This window comes from Heloderma suspectum, chromosome 2 (assembly GCF_057233095.1).
Source record: "Heloderma suspectum isolate Gila_16-S chromosome 2, 16-S_ref, whole genome shotgun sequence".
In the NCBI taxonomy this organism is placed as follows: domain Eukaryota; kingdom Metazoa; phylum Chordata; class Lepidosauria; order Squamata; family Helodermatidae; genus Heloderma; species Heloderma suspectum.
In genome coordinates this window covers 359000314-359021990 of record NC_139459.1, presented here as the reverse complement: position 1 = coordinate 359021990, position 21677 = coordinate 359000314, and the positions used below count along the sequence as shown (strand labels likewise).

At 48.5% G+C, this 21677-nt stretch overlaps 1 protein-coding gene across 3 annotated transcripts in view; it reads right to left on the bottom strand.

The window, feature by feature from the left end:
• SLC44A4 (solute carrier family 44 member 4) overlaps nt 1-21255 on the bottom strand; it is a 65027-nt gene extending 43772 nt beyond the window's left edge. The window contains exon 1 of one of the 3 annotated variants that reach the window (XR_014788644.1): nt 21003-21223. Coding sequence is in view for 1 of the 3 variants with exons in the window: in XM_084841079.1 (XP_084697205.1) it covers nt 21003-21069 (67 nt within the window). In the remaining 2 variants the exon portion in view is untranslated. Of the gene's footprint in view, nt 1-21002 lie in introns of all 3 variants that reach the window. The other 2 variants (XM_084841079.1, XM_084841080.1) reach the window with 2 other exon arrangements.
• Between the last annotated feature and the right edge of the window lie 422 nt (nt 21256-21677).

The following is a 21677-nucleotide window of genomic DNA, read 5'->3' as shown; positions in this document are numbered from 1 at the left end:
TCTAGGAATGATATTAAAGGCAAAACTGAAGTACTTTGGCCACATCATGAGAAGACAGGAGACCCTGGAGAAGATGCTGATGCTACGGAAAGTGGAAGGCAAAAGGAAGAGGGGCCGACCAAGGGCAAGATGGATGGATGATATTCTGGAGCTGGGGGTGGCGACGGCCGACAGGAAGCTCTGGCGTGGGCTGGTCCTTGAAGTCATGAAGAGTCGGAAGCGACTGAACAAATAAACAACAACCGGACCAGAAGCCTTGAAGTGGCTCATCCACAGTTAGCTTCTGGACAGCAGACTGAGGAGGCAAGCAGGCAGGGCCAGTGCCAAGGGTAGGCATGGTTGGGCACCTGCTGAGGGCCCACACCCCAGCAGGGGCCCACTGACAGGGTCCCCCTGGAGTTGCCCCTCCTTTTCTCCATGGCAATGGTGAGAAAGAGGATGAGGGGCAAGAGCAGCTAGTGACAATGTTGGTGAAAAGGCAGGCTAACTGAGGGAGGGGGCCCATCAGGGGTGTCTTGCCCAAGGGCCCTCAGAAACCTAGCGCCAGCATTGCATGCAGGTCACTTGGTCGCAGTCTTCCCCATTATGGTGCGATGCATGGTACTTCTATTTAAATTACAGTCATTATCTACCTATTGGTACATACTAGCATATTCAAATATTTTGCAAATCTTTCCTCTGTTTTGTTCCCTCTTTTTTGGCCAACCTAGGCAACAGCCCCTGACAGAGCACACTATCCCTGCCCTTCACCCTTCTGTCCGGAAAGGCAAGGGGTGGAAGCATCGGAAGCTGCTGGCCGGGCATGGGGCAACAGCAAAAGAGGTCCAGTGCCAAAGAGGAAGGGGCAGGAGGAGGAGGAGAGAGCGTGGGTGGGATGGGTTGCACCGCAGGCCAAATCTGGCCTACCAACAGTGGTTCCCCACCACAGCATTAGAATTTGGTCTGCTTCACCCATTACGACGTTCCCAAACAAATGGAACTCCAGGAATCCTGGGGTGCTTCCTGGGGTAGGAGCCCTGGCGCACTCGGATGCTTTGGACTACAACTCCCAGCAGCCCCAGCCATCGTGGTCAATGGTCAGGAATTATGTGGGAGTTATAGTCCAAAACATCTGGAAGGTGCCAGGTTGCCTGCCCCTGCTCTAGATGGGGGGGGGGAGCCTATCATTGATAGAAGGCATTGTGCAGCTTTTCTGTTTTGTTTTTTTTCTTTAGGGCGCAATCCTATTTGGATCCTATTTGGACCACAAAAAAAGCCTACAACACCCAGCATTCCCCAGCCAGAATGCTGGGAGTTGTAGGTTTTTTTTTCTAAACAGGGGATAATACCTTTAATGGATTTTCTGCAGTACGGAAAAAGATGAAAGCAGCGATGGTAAAACCCCAGAGGGTGGCCACCAGAAGATGATGATGTCTGGACCCCGCGCAAAATTCCGTGAATGAGGCAGGGTGATGGCAACATAAAAGCCTCGTCTGGAAGGGCCTGGAATCTATCAGAAGCGCTCTGGATAAGCTGCAGTAGATTCGCCAGAGTTTTCTAACTCCTCACTATTTAACAACAGCATTGTTTTAACAACAATGAAAAGGCTTTTTTTGGAGGTCCTAAGACGGCTAAAAACAAACAAAGCTTGAAGGGGAGCAGGAGTAGGTTTTTGTGTAAAAGGACTGTGAGCTCAGTTGTTGTTCAGTCCTTAAGTCAATTTCCTGGGTTGAGCATGTGCTCAGAGGCTTGCTTTTGCTTAATTCTGAGCCAGCGGTGTCAAACCTCTTCAGCCCAAGGACCAAATTCAGTTTTGAAGAAGCTCTCGGGAGCTGCGTTCCAGTGGTGGGCGGAGCTAAAGGCAAAACGGGCGGGGCCAAAAAATACCAGCGTGTTTTAGCTCAAGGACGCAACCCTATGCCTGTTTAGACAGAAAAAAAATCCTACAACTCCCAGCATGCAGGCTGGGGAATGCTGGGAACAGTAGGACATTTTTCTGTCTAAACGTGCATTGGATTGCGCCTTAAAGCTCTTACTGCCAGCCACTAAGCCTTAGGAGAGGCATTTCAACCTTTTAGAATGGGGAAATACTGCACAAAAGCTGGGAATCCCAAACGATGGGCAGTCGGGGGAAAGGGGCGCGTTCATCTGGAGAACCCCCGAGGGCTGGATTGAGACCCCAGTCGGGGCGGAGGCTCAACACCCCTGTCCCCACACCCCTGTTTTGCATCTGGCTTTGGTTGGACCTCGGAGTTCTAGTAAAAACAAGCAAGCATGTAGATCCCACAAGCCTGAAGTGTGCCCACTCCTGTAGTGAGTAAGTGAGTGCATAAGCCCCAGGCTTCAGCTTGCGCAAGGCTAGGTACGTTGCACCACCAGTGCAACACTGCGGAGTGGGTTTCCTGCACTGGTGCAAGGCCACAACATGGAATGGTGCAAAGAGCCCTCACCCTTGACTGGAGACAGTTCTCGCCCGGTACAGTGGGATTGTAGGATCAGCTTGCAAGCCTCATCAGTGTAAAGGGATATATATATCAGAGGACCATAAGAAATCATGATTTGTCCTCAACCTGTGCCTGCCCTGAGACTCTGCCACACTGCATTTACTTCAGGAGGAGCGTGAATAATTATCATAATTACACTGCGGCAAGAGGAATGCCATCGGTGCAGTGCACTCGCTCTCGGTTGCGGGCACATTAAGTGCATGAACGCAGCAGGGCAACGAACATTCCAGGCTTTCCCTGGAGAGGAAGGGCTCACCCTCTCACTCTGCCTGCTGAGCATGGAGGCGCAATGCTCACATTTCTGGTCAGACCAGTTCACCAAGGACGTGACCTGCAACAGGGAGCCCTGCCATTCGTAAGCTGATGTGGTCCAGTGGAAAGAAGGCTCAAAGTCCAAGTCAGCAAAAGACTCTAGGCTGCTGTTGTGCACATTACGAAGTTCCACAACAGCTTAGTTTAGATAGTTTTAAAAGGAGCAGACAAATTCATGGAGGACCGGATCTGTCAATGACTATTAACTAATGACAAGTGGGACCTGCAACAAAATGTTGCAGTGTGAAAGGCATCTGGTCACAGTGCCAGCCAGGCAAGCATGCCCTCTTCCAGGAGACTCCATCCCATTCCCCCTCCCCTCTAGTTTGTCAGGTTCCCCCCCTCCAACAGTCAGCCAACATTCTGTGGCTACTGATCATGCTCAGTCCTCATTAAGCTGTATTGGAGGTTCACTGCCACCACCACAAACTGTAGGCTTTTTTTCCTGAAAGATTTTCGTGTACTTATGCAACGCTTGAGGTTTCTCCAAGCCTGCCAATACCTCCCTCTTGTGTGCAGGTTGTGCCGTTTGGGTTACATAAGCGCTGGCACTTGGAGAATTGAGTTTGCTCTCAGGCTTCTCCAAACTGTTACCCTCTGACTGCCTCAGACTACAAACCCCATTGTCCCCAGCCAGCATGGTGGGGGTGATGGGAGTCGTGGCCCAAAAAATCTGGAGGGCAACGGGTTGGGGAAGGCTGGCATGTATGATAACTCTACAGAACCTCCAGTTTCAGAGGCCATGTGCCACTGAATACCAGTCTCTGGGGTGGGTGGAAGAAGAGAGGGCAGTTGCCTTCACTTCAGTGCCACTGTAGGAAGCAGAACCAGCAAGATCCTTTGGTCCTGGGCCAGCTCAAGGCATTTTGCTGCCTGAAGCAAAGGACGGTGCCCCCTCCCATTCCACGTACAACAGCTAAATGGACTGGCAGCTGAATCTTTCTTCAACACTGGCAACGGGCCAGCATCTTCCACCACACCTGAAGGCAGCAAGCTAGCTTGGGCAGTGCAAGGCAGGCTGCATGGTCCATAGCTAGGCTGACCATACGTACCGTTTTAAACGGGACAGTACCGTTTTTTTCATATTTCCCGACCGTCCTGACATTTTAATATAAATGTCAATTTCATCCCGTTTTTTATTTTTTGTAAAAAATTGAACACGCTTATCATAAGGCTCTATGCTAATCAATGCGTGCAGTAAATCTACTGGTGTGATGAAAGAGGAAGTTCCATTTCCTTTATCCAGCCAGGGCCAGGCTTCTTGAGCTAGCGACGATCAGACGCCACCCCCTTGCTTGTCTGCAGTGGTGGGGAATTCAAGAGGCGGCGGCTAAGCCCCATTCAGCGTGTGTGAGCCAGGAGGGTGAGTCTTACTGTTATTTCTACCATTATTCCATCCACAGGGATTCTTTCTGCCCTACATTCAGTTTGATTCGGACTTTTCAGACTCATATTTCAGCTCAACAGACTATTAGCTATTTTTTTTATTACAGCGAAACTCTCCGGTGGGACATTACATAACCCCGTCCCGTTTTTGTCATCCCAGTATCCCGTTTTTGTCTCAAGGAAATATGGTCAGCCTATCCATAGCTCTCTCCTCCAGCACCTTGCTGCCACCTCCCAGCGTCTGCCACCTGAGGCGACTGCCTCACTTTGGCTAATGGTAGGGCAGGTTCTGGTTTGGCCTGATACTGCAATGCTCTTCTTATGTTGTTAACATAAAGGCAACTTTGTCAGCACCATAGCACAAGTTGGATCCAGCCTGTGGCAGCAGATGCACAAGAGCCAGCTCAGAGCAAGGAGGGAGCTACACCACGCCAGCTTTCCAGAGGCTTTTGCTGTAGTTGCCAAGTCCCCAAGAGTCTTAGGAATAGGCAACTGAGCGACTTGACCAAGGACACACAATAATCAGTGGCGGAGGTGATATTTTAATTCAGGAATCCCAGCAGAGAGGAGGGGTGAGCTGAATCAGGACCATCCATGGCAGGCTCTCTGCCCCAGCCATAGTCCCAACCCGAACCATGGGGGGGGGCACAGGATTGAAGCCTCCCACACCATGGTCCTGATCTGGCTTGGGCTGCCCTGCATCAGTGATTGGTTAAACAGAAAGAACTATGTCAGGATAAACTACATGGCTAGGGCCGGCCCTACCAATAGGCAGAGTGAGGTGGTCGCCTCAAGCAGCAGATACTGGGAGGTGGCAGCAACGTGTTTGAGGAGAGAGCTGTGCACTCCCTAATCTAGCCTGTCCCTTTCGTTGCAGTGGAGGACACTGACCCATTGCCCGTGTTGAAGTCCGGTTGGCTTTTGTACATGAAATGGGAGGAGGCATCATCTTGTTCTTTGCCTTGGGCAGCACCATGTCCTGGGCCAGCCCTGTACATGACAAACATCCTGTCTGGTTGGCCCATAGTTTAAACTATTGCACAGCACGTTCATGAGGATAGAATTAACCCCTGCTATTCTAAGCTCCTTGGAGGAGGAGAATAAAACCTGAAATCCCTCCCCTTGGATAGAAGCCCCCGAGCCCCGTTAACTCTCCTCTGATGTATTTGCTGCATGATGGCTTTGCTCTTACCTTTCCCTCCAAAGACTTGTAAAGAGGCATATGGGTACGCCGACTACGAACCAAACAAATGCTGCAAAATAAATGGACAGGGCAGCCTGCTCCAAGCTGGTGCCCTCCAGGTGCGCCAGACTGCAACTCCCATCAACCCCTTCGGCTAGCTGGCTGGAGATGATAAAAGGAGTTGTTGTCCAACACATCTGGGGGGTGCCATAACTCAGGGGCCAGAAGTGCGGCTCAATTACAGAGCAACTGCTTTGCATGAAGGTCCCAGGCTCCATCCCCGGCATTTCCAGGTAGGGCTGGAAAAAATCTTGCCGCTGCCAGTCAGTGTCAACAGTACTGGGCTACATGGACCAAGAGTCTGACTTAGTATAAGGCAGGTTGCTATGCAGGGCCAAATGGCCTTTAATGTATCCCATGGACTGAAGGATGGAGATGGAGCATATTCCATTAAGGAGGTGCAGAGATCTGTTGAGAGCTTTTGCTTACCACTGTTTCCTGCCCCTGTGGCAAATAAATATTAATCTCAGATAATGAGAAAGGATAAACTTCCTTTTAAACATCATAATAGTGCCGTGAGAGCCTCCCCCACCTCCATGGTTCACCCCACAGCACAGTTGTTAATATTTACAGGAACTGACTGCATACTATCAGTTGAAATTGAAAAACAGAATTTGACTATCCCAAAGTACTATGGGGCTTTCACATTAGCAAGGTTTAATGTGATGCAGTCCCAATTATTAGAGGATTTGTATGGAGAAATACTTACTGCTGTAAGACTCTGCCCTTGTGATTCTGGGGATATTGAAACACTGACCTGGTTCGCACATAACGACAACCCAGAGTACAGGTTGAGTATGGGTTGTTGTTGAATTATAGGTTGTCATTACATGTGAATCCTGCACTATGGTTTAACTATAGACTGTTAACCATGAACAACCCAGGAAAAGAACCCACAGTTTATTGTTGGGTTGTGAAGTCTGGGTTGTTTGTGGTTAACAACGCATAGTTAAACCATAGTGCAGGATTCACATGTAATGACCACTCATGCCTCAACACATACTCAACACATGCTCTGGATTGTTACGTGTGAACCAGGCCATCGATACATATGATGTTTTATTGTGACTTCCACCAGGGGGCTAGAGCAAATATGATTCATTCAGACGTGGTGCTACTGGAGGAGAGTCATGTCAACATTACCTAGAAGGTTTCAATGTTTTTAAATACACTTTTCAAAATCAGACCACAGAGCAGTGCTGGCTCCAAGTTCTTGAGGACAGTGAGGAAAGGCACCCTCCACGGCCTCCCTCCCTCCGTGAGCCTGCCTTCTCGCTGCCGCTGCCACCGGCTGCTGTTGCGCCTCGTCCTCTTTCTCATCTTTGCGACCACTTGCTTGCCTGACACGGAGAGAGCCAGGGAGCAACGAGGCCGAGGCATTTCCTGCTGCTCCTTCGTACCACCACTATTGTCTGGGTCGGAGCGAGGGGCAGGTGAGCAAGCAGGTTGCAGCGGAGAAGAGGAGGCACAACTTCAGGGGGGTCTTGACAAGCACACTCCCAGGCCTACCCTCATCCAGAACATACGTGCAAATGATGATCCTTGATGTTGCTCATTTAATATTACGTATACGCGGTTGTTCTCCTGATACTGTTACAAGCATACATTTTTGTCTGTGGGTGCATTTTCATTTTATTTGTAAAGAAATGCAAATAGTCTGTGGACTAATGCTAAATAAATATATATATCTAAATATTTACAGGCCTGCAACCTTGTTGTGCTGAGTCAACTGTGCAAGCCGGTAACACAAAATGTTAGGAAGTTTTGAGGCCAACAGAATGCTTCTTCAGGCTTGAGAGTAAAACAAAGCAACACACAGAGGGGGAGAGAAAGGATCTGTTTGCTTGCAGCAGACACAGTCTAATCTAGGGATGGACAACCTACAGCCCTCCACCTCATTTCCAAAGCTGTCTGCAAGCAATAGGTTCAGAAGTTCAATTTGACCTCCCCTGGCAGCTTGCTGGGCAGGGAGGAAGAAGGAGAGAGAATGAAAAGGGAAGGGGAGAGAAAGGAAGGAAGGAAGGAAGGAAGGAAGGAGGAAGAAAGAAAGAAAGAAAGAAAGAAAGAAAGAAAGAAAGAAAGAAAGAAAAGGGGGTAAGAAAGAAAAGGGGGTAAGAAAGAAAAGGGGGTGCCCCACCCAGTTTTGACTTTGGCCTCACCCACTGTGAGGCCAAAAGTATGCACAGTGTGGAGAAAGTGGATAGGGAGAAATTTTTGTCCCTTTCTCATAATACTAGAACCCAATGGAGTCATCCCATTAAGCTGATTGGCGGGAGATTCAGGACAGATAAAAGGGAGGACTTCTTCACACTGCGCATAGTTAAACTACAGAATTTGCTGCCACAGGGTATAGTGATGGCCACCAATTTGAATGGCTTTAAAAGCGGGGTCAGACAAATTCCTGGAGGATAAGGCTATCAATGGCTACTAGTCCTGATGGCTATGTGCTACCTTCAGTACTAGAGGCAGGAAGGCTATGTACACCAGTTGCTGGGGAATATGGGCAGGAGGGTGCTGTTGAGCTTGTGTCCTGCTTGTGGGTCCTGGTTGACAGCTGGTTGGCCACTGTGCAAACAGAATGCTGGACTAGATGGACCCTTGGTTTGATCCAGCAGGGCTCTTCTCATGTTCTTATGTTGGGAAAGGCTACTCTAGAGCACATCCATGTCACTGCATGCACACAGAATTATAGAGCTGGTAAGGACACCTTGGTGGTCATGGCTTCTGGGTGGGCAGAAGGTAGATCTCTGGGTGATTTGCAGTAGTAGATTGGAAAGTGTTTCTAACTCCCAGTTGTTTAATAGGAGAAGCAACCTATTGACTGTATACATACACATACATGATGATGTATTTTAATTTTTTATTTTCTAAACCAAAGAGATTTTTAGATATGTTATATAAATTGATTTTTGATAAATAATCATAACAACACTCACACCTAAATTATAGTGCTGAAACTAAGGAAGCTTGGGGTAACCAGGAGTAGATTGTTTGTGCAGAAGGACTATGAGCTCTGCTCAGTTCTGGTGTTCAAACAAAGTCTTGGGCCCCGGCGTTCTTAAATTCTGAGCGTTCTTAAATTCTGAGCGTTCTTAAATTCTGAGCGTATGTTCTTTGCACCAGGCTCCTGTAGGTGAATCTTGGGATTCTAGTTAAAAACAAAGTAGAACCCACACGCCTGACCCCTGTTCACCCATTCCAGCCCCAAACGCTGCTCAGTGCAGGACAGCCGTCCAACCCAACCTCTGTTTAAATAACTCTTTGAAAGTCCACCACCCACCACTATGAAAGCCACCCGCACCCCCATGGCAATCTGTCTCTTCCACTGTCAAACAGCTCCTACCATCAGGAAGTTTCTCCTAACATTTAGCCAAACTCTTCTTCCCTACAATATCCACTCATTAGGGGCATCTCTACATGAGCCTAAAGTCCTGCATTTAAAACGGGACTTTCTGCTTCCGTTTTAAATGGAGGATCACAATGACTCCCTTTTTCACCTGCTTCCTTTCCCCCCTCCCCCTTCTCCCTCCTTCTCCCTTGGATTCTCTCTTGGATTCCTGCGTTGAGCAGGGGGTTGGACTTGACGATCTTATAGGCCCCTTCCAACCCTACTATTCTATGATTCTATGATCCCCATATCTGAATCTTCCATTATCTTTCATTGATCTCGCTCCTCTTCTTGCCGCTTTCCCTCTTTTCATGGAGGGAACTCATGCGGAACACAATGGGGTAATTTGACAGCTCTTTATCTGCGATATATTTAAAAATGGAACGAAGGGCATTTAGTCCAGGAGATGCCCTGGAGGTTCACAGTGTCATGTAAAGAGCCCGCAAACTTCGTGAGGGAGCAATCTCAAACGCAGGATAAAAGCCATGTGTGAAGAAAGCCTAGTTCTGGTCCTGCCCTCTGGAACAGGAGAGAAGAACTCTGCTCCACCTTCTGCATAACAGCCTTTCAGATATTTGAAGGCCGCAGTCATGGCTCCCTTAGTCTTCTCCAGCGTAAATATACCCAGCTCTTTCAACCATTTTTCACATGACTTGGTTTCCAGACTCCTTACCATCTTGGTCACGCTCCAATATCCTTTTATAATGTGGATGTGGTTTGACTCCAACTCCAACTCCCATAAGCCACAGCCAGCATGGTCAATGGTTAGCAATGGTGGAAATTGTAGTCCATCGTCATCTGGAGGTGCCCCATACGCAACATGTCCCTAAATCCTTTCCAAACATACAAGGCTTCTTTAGCAAACCAATTGCTGGCGGAAAGGCTCCCCAGCTACAAGGATTTTGAAAGGGAAATGCCACAATCTGAGAGGGTGCTGTAAAACTTTTATTACAGGTTGGGAAAGGTTGCTCTAAGCAACCCCACCTTGCCATGTGGTATTCCTTACTGCAGGGCCAGTGTCAGCTCTCCTGCTACCTGAGGCAGGAGAGCACACACCCGCCCCTGCTGCATAACCCCCCTCCACCCCCCGTGCCAAACACTGCATTTCTCCCCTCCATGGCTCCCATCTCCTACTTCCCCGCCATTGCCACTGCTGTTGCTCTCTGAAGAACCATGTCAACCCTAAAAAGCAGCCCGGACAGCTCTGCAGAGACACAGCCATGCCCAAATGCCCAGCTCTGAGGGTTCCTTCCACCCAGAGGGTGGATTGCTGCTCAGAAAAGCCCCTTCGGTTTTTCTTCCCAACAGCCCCACTGTTCTACTGCGGACATTTTCCGCAGTAGGATGGTGGGGCTGTCGGGGGTCCATGGAGCACCAGTTATTGTGCTGCTGGGCTGGGCAGCAGTTCCAGAGAGCCCTGGTGGCTCTGCTCTCCCACTGTGGCAAATGCCTCATCCACCTGCCCGGCAGCATCTGCCCAGCGGCACGCATGGGATGGAGGCTTCCTGGTGGGGGTGGGGGGAGCACACAATTTGCCACTCCTCCTGCTCTGCCACCTGAGGCAGGAGATTCATCCTGCTTCATGGGAGGGCCGGCCCTGCCTTGCAGCATCAAACTCTGCTTTCTAAACCAATGTTAACGTCTGTAATTCGCAGGTGAAGCACTGGCCATGTTTCCACGACAACAGAAGGGTGAAGTGAACGAAGGAATACTGGATTTTCATGGAATCGGCATGGCTCTGTGCAGGGCTCCACGAAGGACTGCACTGCATCATTATAGGTCGCTGACAGAAACATACTTCCAGGTGGGGTGGGGGGATTGGAAGTGAACATCATCAGACTGGCAGGGGCTGGTCAACCAATAAGAGAGGCTCTCCCTTCCAGGCTCTACTCCCCTTTCTCCTGCCCCCCGGTTAGGCGATGATGCAAAGGATTGAAGCTGGCATTAATTACTCCCAAAAAGCCTTGAACTAAACTGCGGAGACACACAGCTTTGGAAAAAGTGCTTCATAGCCATTAGGGGATTTACTATGCCTTTTACCAGATGAATACATGATGTACCCTGGGTGTACTTAGTGTTTTGGCTTAATAGCAATCACAGTAAATTCGAGAACAAGCCTTGTTGACTGCAACGGGAGTTACTTCAGAGTAGACTTCCTGGACTTATGCCTGATTCCACCCATTTTTTTCCTTTCCCTCTAAATACCGGGCTTCCGCATTAGAAGGCGGATTTTATCTTCTATTAGAAGATAAATGCGCTATCATACAAGAGCACAAACGCGTGATAGTGCACTTTCAGGAACAAGCCTCATTGACTACAACAGGAGTTAGCAGGAACCCCTGAACTAATACGTTATCGCACAATAGCGCAAATGCCTGTTAGTGCTATTTCGTGTTTGTGAGATACTGACATAGGGGGCATGCATATTGATGGAAGAAATGTGCAATAGTGTTATAAAGCAAGGGAGGGGGGTAGAGGTGCTGCTGGAGAACTAGGGCTTTTTTCACTGTGGAGTGATAGTGATGTCTTCTAAATGCGCAACTGAGGATTCTGCAGTAACTACCTCTAGAACTGCGATCTGGATGGGAACTTATATATGCACACTTCACCCCATGGCTCTTTTAGTAGCATCAGCCTTAGCCCTTGATAAAGTAACGACTTTAAATGTCCAACATCAATACAGTTAGAGGCTGGTGAATGGGGAGTGCTTACTTCTGGTTTGCGACATAGTGCTAAAGCACTGTTTTACTTTAATCCTTTACTAAGAAGAAAAAAAAAAAGAACTCTGGTGGCCAATGGGGAAATGGCAGAAACATCAGGGAAACACAGGAGGGGAAAACATTGGGGAAACACCCCTTGACCGGGGTCACGGTGAAAGGCACACCTCTGGTCAGGGCTAACACACTGGAGTAAATGCGGGGGGTTGGTGTATGCCACAACAAAAGCACCGACAAGCCGAATTAAGGAAAAGAATCGGACTATAAGCAATCTCAGGAAATCTGTTTGTTCTGCGATAAGCAGGGAAGGGGGTTGCTGGATGGCCACGATGTCATATATCCCTATCAACCTCCACACGCAGCCAGTTCAGAATAAATCGCTAGTGGAAACAGGCCCGCTGACTAAAGGACTGTGCAGCCTCCCATTTCACACACAACTGCTGAAGTATATTTGGGAGAGTCAGGAACAAACTAATGGATAATTATGTGTTTTTCCGGTATATCTTCTAATTCAGGGTACACACGTCATTTTGGCTTTTAAATTTGTGGAGAACAGACTGTTGCAGGGTTAACAGATAGAGCAAGTGGAGCAAGGCCTACAGCAAAGATACTGGTGGGGGGGCAGCCTTAGGCAGTGACCCCTGGCATAAGGGTCTGTCATAAATATTATCTGTCTTCACCTGTGAAATGCTGGGGGGGAGGCCAGCCTGAGGAAGAATTGTAGCAAACTCAAGCGCTTGCTTATAATTTCAGATCACCGACTGGAGGCTGTGGCTCCAATGTCAGTGGGCGGTAAATCTGCTCTGGGTTTCAGTCGGAACCAGACAGAACTGTCTGGTTCTGAGTGAAACGCGGAGCGGATTCACCGCCCCACTGACATCAGAGTCACAGCCTCCACTGAGTTCATCCCAATAAAGGTATTTCACTACTGTTGCTTCCGCATTTTTCATAACTCATCTTTCATGCAGAACGCAGCAGTTTCAGGGCTGAGGTCAGAACCTGGCGTCAGTTGCCACGGCCCCAGCAGGACCCATTGCTAATGCCTCCCCTTGATCTAACTGCCATTTAACTTTCCCAGAATGCCCCCACTTACAGCACTCCTCTACGGTACTGTGAAAAGTTAAAATGCTGGCTGGAGTCAGCTGTCCCCCGCCAACTGTGTTCTTTGGAGCGCTGCTGCCTGTCGCCAGGTAAGCCTGCCAGGGCCCACAGGTGGGGAGGGTCTAAAGGTTGAACTTCTGTAAACTACCCAGAGAGCTTTGGCTATGAGGCAGTATAGAAATGTAATAATAATAATAATGGACACTTTGCCCAAAGCCCCCTCAAGCTCTCAGTCAGCCCTAAAGAGTTTTAACTGAATGACACTTGAGGGACAGCACAAGCGTTTTATGGGCCTGATTCGCTTTGTTGGCATCTTTAAGCCAAGGGAGAAGATCCAAAGGCCATTCATGCCAATGGAATTCCAGCCCCACCTTTACATTCCTGGAATGAAAGGAATAAAGGAAAGTCCTCCCTCCATCCCTCCCATACCCGCCCCTCTCTACTCCTTTCTGAACACAAAATGTGCTGGGCTTGCCCTCAGGATGCTAACAGTGTGAGAAGAATACAGTCAAATGTGTGGAGTCTGTTTATAGCAGAAGTGCAGAACCTCTTCCAGCTCATGGGATGAATTCAGTTCTGGAGAAGCTCTGAGGGACCCCATTTCAGCGGCAGGTGGGGCCAAAAAAAAAAAAAAAAAGCCATCATGTTGTAGCTTGACACTCTTCCTGCCAGGAACTCAGCCTTTGGAGAGGCATTTTGACCTTTCAGAATGGGGGGAATAACTGCACAAAAGCCAGAAAACCACCCAACAAAAGATGGTTGGGGGAAAGGAGATGGGGATAGGAGAAGGGGGCGTGGGCATAGATTTGGCCTGGGTGCTTGAGGCTCTGCACCCCTACTTTATAGCAAGAAAAACAGCTTTAGTTAAAGCCTCTATCATACCATCCTCATCAGTGTACCATGGCAGGATCAGTTCTCCTGCTTTTGACTTACACAAATACCATGCAAATACAGGGAATCCACTTCTGGGTGTGGTTTGGATGCCACAGAGCCAGGACTTCATTCCTTCATTCGATGGCAGGTTAGATTTGCCCAACAATCGGAGGGAAATGAATGACTGGCAGGGCTGGCTCCAGGTTTTGGAGGGCCCTTGGGCAAGACACAGTGAACGGGCCCCTCCCTCGGTGAGCCTGCCCTCTCACCGCCATAGTCACCAGCTGCTCTTGTGCATCATTGCTGCCTCTTTCTTGTTCGCCAGGCAGAGAATCGGCGACCCAGGGGGCAGCGGCACCCACCGCTCCTCCTTCGGGCCACTGCCGTTGTTTGAGCCAGAGCGAGAGGCAGGCGAACGAGCCGGTTGCAGAGGTGAAGTGGAGGAGCAATTCCAAGGGGCTCTTGTCAGTGGGCCCCTGCTGGGGGGGGGGGCTCGGTAGGTGCCCATCCATGCCTACCCTGGACCCAGCCCCGATGGCAGTGGTGGCAGCAAGCAGCCGCAGTGAGGTGGAGGTGGTGGCGAAAAAGAGGAGCAGTAGATGCCACTCCCCACGTGCTCTGCCTGCCAAGCAAGCCGCAGCAACGATGAGAACAAGAATGAGGAACAATAGCAGCTGGTGACAATGGCAGTGAAAAGGTGGACTGGCTGAGAGAGGGGGCCCATTGCCCAAGGGCCCTGAGAGCCTGGCGCTGGTGCTGTTCTTTCCTCCTTCCATTTAAATAGTTTTGCTTCCTGCTGGCTGCAGAAGCAAACTGTCCTGATCACGACCTTGGGTGTTTTATAGACTCCCAGTGAAAGCGGCTTTTTTTTTTTTTGCGTTTCCTTATTCTCGATTAGGCAGAGGTAAGCAAATATCCGCCTTCTCCTTCTCCCCCTTGTTGGGCTACACCCTTCTGGCCAAACATGTCGCCAGGGATGGTTTGTCACCCCCTCAAGAAAAGGATACAAGCCCATTTTGCCCAGACAGGGAGAGGACCGTCGCCAAAGCCACTGAAGAGGATTATTAAAAGGGGCATGGATCTCCAGCGCTTGCCAGATGAAAACAACTACACTTGTTTTGATACCAAGAGAAACATTTGCCAGTGTAGTGTATTGGTTAGAGTGTTGGACTGGGATTCAGGAGATCTGGGTTCTAGCCCCAGATCTCTGCCATGAAACTCATTGGGTGACTGTGGGCCAGTCACGGATTCTTGGCCTAACCTATCTCACAGGGTTGTTGTGAGGATAAAATGGAGAGGAGGAGGAGCATGCAAACCCCCTTGCATTCCTTGCAAGAAGGAAAAAGGCGGGATATAAATGTAATAATAACAATAATTAAAAAAAAAAAACACCTTAGGGGCAGTTGGTAAAATATGTCATGCCTCAACTGCTTGGATCAGGAGGATGTTAGGAAAACTATAAAGAGCCTTTGAGGGCACAATCCTAAAAGCCTACAACTCCCAGCATGCCCCAGCATAGGATTGCACCCTATAGCAGCAATTTGGTGACTTGTAGATGTGTTTGAACTGCAGCTGTTATAATTCCCAGCCAGCATTAGTCATGCTGGCTGGGAATTATGGGAAATACAGTCCAGCGCATCTGGAGAGCACCAGCTTGGTGAAGTCCGCCTTAAAGACCAATAAATGTATTGCAGCAGCACTTTTCGTAAGCAAGTCCCTGTTTCAAACAGAGATGGACCCATACAGGTACATGGCCAGATGTTTTATTATTTTACAGAGGACTGTCCAGTGTTTGAATGGCTGCTCAGTCCCAGTGCGGTTTAAAGAGAAAGAACCACCAGAAGGAATAGCTGGGCCTTGAACTTGCCCATCCACAGTGAGCACCTGGACAGCAGAGCGGGTAGGCACACAGGCCACCCGGCCACAGCCTTGCCCATGACAGAGAGATGTCTCATATTTCTACTTAAATTACAGTAATGATTTCTTAAATGTATACTGTATATATATATATATTATCATATGCAAGATGAATGCAGACTTGTCCTCTTTTATCGTCTTTTTTGGGCGGTGAATTACCTCTTTCTTGGCTCCTAGGGATGCCAGCTTTGGGGGTCTACAGGTGACCATATAAATGACCATATGACGCTGCCTTAATACAAGGGCAATGGACCACCTAGCCCAAGACTGTCTCATCTGATTAACAGCAACTCACCAGAGTCTCAAAGACAGGCCTTTCCAACCCCGGAGGCCAATGATATTTCTCAGTGGAGATATGGGGGCTGAACCCTGGGACTTTTACATGTAAAGTGTATGTTCTTTCGCCGAACTCTGGCGCTTCAGATTGGCATGGAGCGGGTTCATACCTTTGGGGCCGCTTCAGTGTGCATCCCTATCTATTGGGATAGACAACCTACTGCCCTCCTGATTTTTTTTAGACTACAGCTCCCATCAGCCCCACCCAGCATGAGCAATGGTAAAGGACTGTGGGAATGACATCAGGAGAGCACCCAGTTGTCTATTCCTGATTATCTATTATCCATACAGTGCTTTCAGACTACACGGGGCTTTATGATTTCTAGATTCCGTGAAAGGGACATGTTAAACCAAGGGATGGATGCAAACTTTCTGAACAATGCTTCACTCCCTGCCTGACTCTTGGCCATTTCCCTGAACTCTGACCACAAGACATCACCAAAAGTTGTGAAACTAAATAAATTATTCACTCAGATTGCTTTCACTCTTGCTAAGTTGTTTCCCTGCATCCAACACAAGCCAACTTCTCTTTTAATACACACACACACACACACACACAACTCTCTCCAGGTTCTCATTCCAAGTCACTGCAAAGACCTTCAAAGAGATGGTACCTATATATTGCTAGTACGATTAGGATGCCAAAATATTGAACTATTTGGGCTGTTGGCCAATACATGCCTATTATTATTATCATCATCATTATCATCATTATTAAAAACTAGAAATTTCAATACCACCTGTCCATTGGAAGCCCTAAAAGGAAGCTAGAAGGGAGGAATCTTTGGCGTCCAGAGTCAGAAAGGCGTAATGGAAGTTAGCCACTTCACGCAAGGAAGCTATCTTGAGTACATGTTACAGCAAGCAATACATCAGCCTTTGCCAACCTGGTGCCCTCCAGCTGTTTTGGATTTTAACTCCCATCAGCCCCAGCCAGCATGGCCAATGGTCAAGAATGCTAGGAGTTGTAATCCAAAACAGCTGGAGGGCACCAGGTTGGAGAAGGTTACAATACACCATCTAAACAGTCCCCTCCACCCCAGTAAGACCATTCAGTCCAGAGTTTAAGACTACCCAACTGCAGCACTGGTTTGAAGTGCTAAAGGTTTAGCAGTTGTGCCTTGAAGTAACTTATTAAACAGCTGGGTACTAGAAGGACCCTTGCGTTTCACGCAGGTGATTATTAGCTTGACATTCAGCCAGACAAGGACTCCTTGCATAATACAAAAGCGTCCATACGCTTTCATTCACAGGAGGTGTGACTCAACAGGATACATCCTCGTACTTATTTGGTAGAGCACGTGGCAGGCTGAATAGAGGTAGGTGTGGGTGGACTTCGAACATGTGAGACCGACTTTATTTTCTTTTTACTAGAACCCTGAGCAGTGGAGGCTGGTGGCTCCTATTTCAGTGGGGCGGTGAATCCGCTCCGGGTTTCAGTCAGAACCAGTCAGAATTCTAAAGGAGCTATCCAAGGTAGGTTCTTTAAAGTTCTGACTGGTTCTGACTGAAACCCAGAGAGGATTCATCTCCCCACTGACATCGGTGTGGTCCTTTAGAGTTCTGACTGAAACCCGGAGCAGATTCACCGCCCCACAGTCACCAGCCTCCTCTGACTCTGAGATCTACTGAATGGAGCCAGATGCAAGATGGTAGCTCGATGCAGGCAAGGGAGTCATCTGTCTACTGAACCCAGTGTGGACCACCAAAAAAAGGCAGGTGATAACGGCAGCAGAAGTAAACACCATATTATTCCTGTAGCTATGATGGTGCTATGATTTAAGCGAGTTTAAAATACAAAACTGCACGTGCTCAGAGTTTGTTTGTTTGTTTGTTTGTTTGTTTAAAATCAGGGTTGGCAAATAGTTTTGTTGTTGTCATCCTAAGATCCGTAGACTGTAGAAGCAGTTATAAAGCATGGCATAGTGGTTGTGGGAGAAAGAGAAACGTTAGTGGTGTGTTTCACAACAGAATTATTGATGTTTGTGTTATTTATTTATTATTATATTTACACCGCACCTTTTTTCCGCTTGCAAGGAGCCCAAAGCGGCTTACACGGTCTTCCTCCTCTCTGTTTTATCCTCAGAACAACCCTGTGAGGTAGGTTAGGCTGAGAGTCAGCAGTTGGCCCAAAGTTGCCCAATAAGCTTCATGGCCGAATGGAGACTAGAACCCGGATCTCCTGAGTCCCAGTCTCTAATCACTACACCACACTAGGTCTCTAAAGGGGGCTCCAAAAGTCCATTAAGTCCAGGGTCTAAAATTAGCTAGCTGCATCACTGCCTACACTTCATGAGCTCTACACTGGGATAAGCCACATGTACAAGCACTTATGTACATATGAGTTAGATCAGAGATTCAGATGGACTCACTTAGAAAGGAGGTGGGTGGGTGAAGCTTTTCCGTTGTTGCTATTTAAAAAAAACAGGGAGTCAAAAAGCCTTGCTGGTCTAAGTCACCCAGTAATCTACCAGCAGATCCCCATTCACTTCTGTCCACCCGCAAAGTAGAAAGTACTGGCTTAGATGGATCAGTGGTTTTGACTCAGTATAAGACAACATCATGGGTTTCAATGCTGCCAGCAGACACAAGAGCATTGGCACATTTTGGGTACACAACTTGCCAGCAAGAACTGGTGCTGAGAGAAGGTTTTCCTAAGCCGAATCAGGCATTTGCCACATTTGCAAGAGCAGCAATGCTACTGGACTGATAATTCTTGATTTCCCCAGGCAGACAGGGAGAGTGTGAGTGTGAGTGTGTGTGTGTGTGTGTGTGAGAGAGTGAGATAGAGTTATCATTACAATTTTGTCCCGACTGTTCTATTTATAAGCAAGTATTGCTTCCTGGTCTCATCTGTGAATAGCAGGGAGTAGGGTAGCAATGTTAGCTTATATTTTCCCCTTGCAGGCCAAACAGGGAACCTTTATTTCCTTAAGTTTAGGAGATCAATCAGTTTTTCTATATACTCTCCATAGAGTTCTTCTTGGCCATAAGAGTTTGAATAGCAGCTAGGAGATTGAGCTACAAATCTGGAGGTGATCTTGATAGCTACAAATCTGCTATCAAATCTTGATAGCAAGACCTCTTGCTATCAACTCACCAGGGTGGTCTTTGAGAAGCTGCTATCTCTGGGCCCCATCTCCAATACTACCTATCCTCTCTTACAGGATTGATGCAAGGATGGCAAGACAAGGCATACCAGGAAGTACTTTGAACGTTCTAATCTAAAGCACTATATAAATGCTAATTATTATTATTAAGTTAGTTATGCACATATGAAGTGGCCTTATTCTCAGGAGTCAGAACACTCGTCCAACTGCCTTAGTACTGACTGTTCTGGCTGGTTGAGACCCTCTGAAGCCTTTTCCATTACCAGCTACTCGATTATTTAGCTAAAGATCCTAGAAATTGAGCCCAAAGACTAGGAATAGGTAACCTGGTGCCCTTTAGATGTTTTGTACTACAACACCTTAACTTCTGTAAACTACTCAGAGAGCTTTGGCTATGGGGCGGTATAGAAATGCAATAAATAAATGGTCAGGGATGATCATGGGAGTTGCAGTTGAAAACATCTGGCAGGCACCAGGTCGCCTACCCCTGCCCAAGACCTTCCACACACAAAGCAGGTGCTCTACCAGAGCTATTGTCCTCTCTGCTATCACTACTAAAGGCTTACCTGGAGTAAGTTTCTACAGGAAGTAATCCTTGAGTTGTCAAGTGGAAACTTTTCACTCCCCCTACCCATCTCCTTTAGAAACTAAACCAAACAAAGTATTCCAGAAGCACAATGCCTTAGTCCACATCCCTTACTGTGGGGGTGGGGAACCTGTGATTCTCCAGATGTTGCTGGACCACAATTTCCATCATCTCTGACCATTGGCCACGCTGGCTGGGACTGATTGGTGTTGGAGTCCAACAAGATCTGGAAGGTAAGAGGCCCCGCACTGCTGCTCCAGATGTTGTCAGACTCCATCTCCCATCAGCCCCAGCCACCATGGCCAGTGGTCAGAAAAGGTGGGAGTTGTGGTCCTACAGATGTTGTCAGAACACAAGTTCCCCACTGGAAATAAGCATAAATACTTGCAAGTGAACTGAACAAATTATCCATTGCCTGTTGACTTCTTGCCCTTGTGTCTAAGTTTAGATTGTAAGTTCCTCAGGGCAGGGAACCTGTCTTCTTGTTACTCTGTATTGTGCCATTGATGGCGCTATATAAATAAAAGATTTAGGGTGCAATCCTATGCATATTTAGATAGAAACAAGTCCTACAGCTCCCAGCATTCCCCAGCCAGCCAGGAGTTGTAGGACTTTTTTCTGTCTAAACATGCATAGGATTGTGCCCTTAATCACTTGCAAAAATGGGGGGCTGATATTCCTTGCTTCTAACCCCCCCCCTGCCCAATATACACCTCCTACTTTCAGATCCTGGAGTTAATGAGTGGATACTGATCACATCCCAATGATCCAAACACTAAAGAACTAGATTTTCATTCCTCTTCCAGAACAAGCACATACACAAAATAAAAAATCCTTATCTCCACCGGTGAGCTCCTTTACTGCATCAACTCCACCCACCCCCGCTGCCAAAAAACACATTACAAATATCACTTGCAAATTTGTGCGTTCAAACCTCTGGACCCAGAGAGATTTCCCGACTTCTTCCCAACCCTTCAAGTAGTTTGATAGTTCCAGCTAAACCCGCCCCCCCCCCGAATTTCCCCTCTGGCTGTGTTGGACTACAACTCCCATTGCCCCAGCCAGCAGACTCGCCGGCCACGCTGGCTGGGGATGATGGGGGTTGTAGTCGACAAGCCTTCACCACTTCCCATCTTCTTCAACCCTCTTCCTGAGCTCTCCCCAACAGATTCCTAAAATCTCGAACTTGCAGAGATGGGGATGGGCGGGGAGAGCACGGAGTTGGGCCTTGAAGGCCCCCCAAACACACCAGATTCAAGTTCCACCCCCCGATCTTTCAAAGCCCCCAAATGTCCCCGCCGCACCCTGGATCTGTCCGTTCTCCTGCGTCGATATCAGAGAAATCCTCCAATAACTGACTGCTCCAAAGAAGAAAAACAGAAAGGGGGCGGGGCGGGGGGGGGACATTTGTTAGCCAAATGTCAATTTATCCCCGAATTCTGGAGCTTCGGGAGCCCTTCCCGAGCCCCCGATATTTCCTCCCTCGAGCCCCCTCCCTTCTCCCAAGCACCTGCGAAACTCAGCGAGCAAAGATCGCTGCAGGGACTCACCGTAGAGGCCAGTGGAAGAGGACGCCTCGGCAGGGGCATCGTCCTTCTTTTTCTTTTTGCCCCCCATGGTAAGGAGGGAGAAGTTGAGGGGGGAGAAGAACTGCGATCAGGCAGGCGCCACCTGATTGCCGGCGATGGAAGGCGAAACCGAAGTGTCAGAAAAGCGAGATTCTGATCTGGAACCTGTTGCCTGGCAGTTGCGTTCCCCCGCCTGCTTTGACATCATCGCCGCCGCCAGCCCTGCCTTGGGCGCAGCCACGCTCACCTGCGGGCTGCGCTCACCTGCCTCTCAGCCGGCCGCCACGCCCAGCGGAGCCCAGGCCGCGCCCCTTTCCCTCCACATCTGCGCGGCAGCCCGCCACAGCTGGGCTGGACTTTCGCGCCAGGCGAGACCTCGCGCCCCCCACCCCGTGCTCAGCTGAGCGCCGGGGCTTGCCACGTGCTCCAAACTTTTCCTACAGAGGAAAGAAGCCTCTTTCTCTCCCCCCCCCCCGCCCCTCAATCCTTAAATATAACTTTGGTCAGGCCCATGGGAGGGGCGGGGGTGTTGCCAGATCCAGCTAAAGATAGGGTTGTCGGCTTTATAAATATTAATATAATAAATAATAATAATAAATAGTGATAATAATAGGCAACTTTGCTTGCCCTACAAAAATGGAGCAGGGTCTACCACGA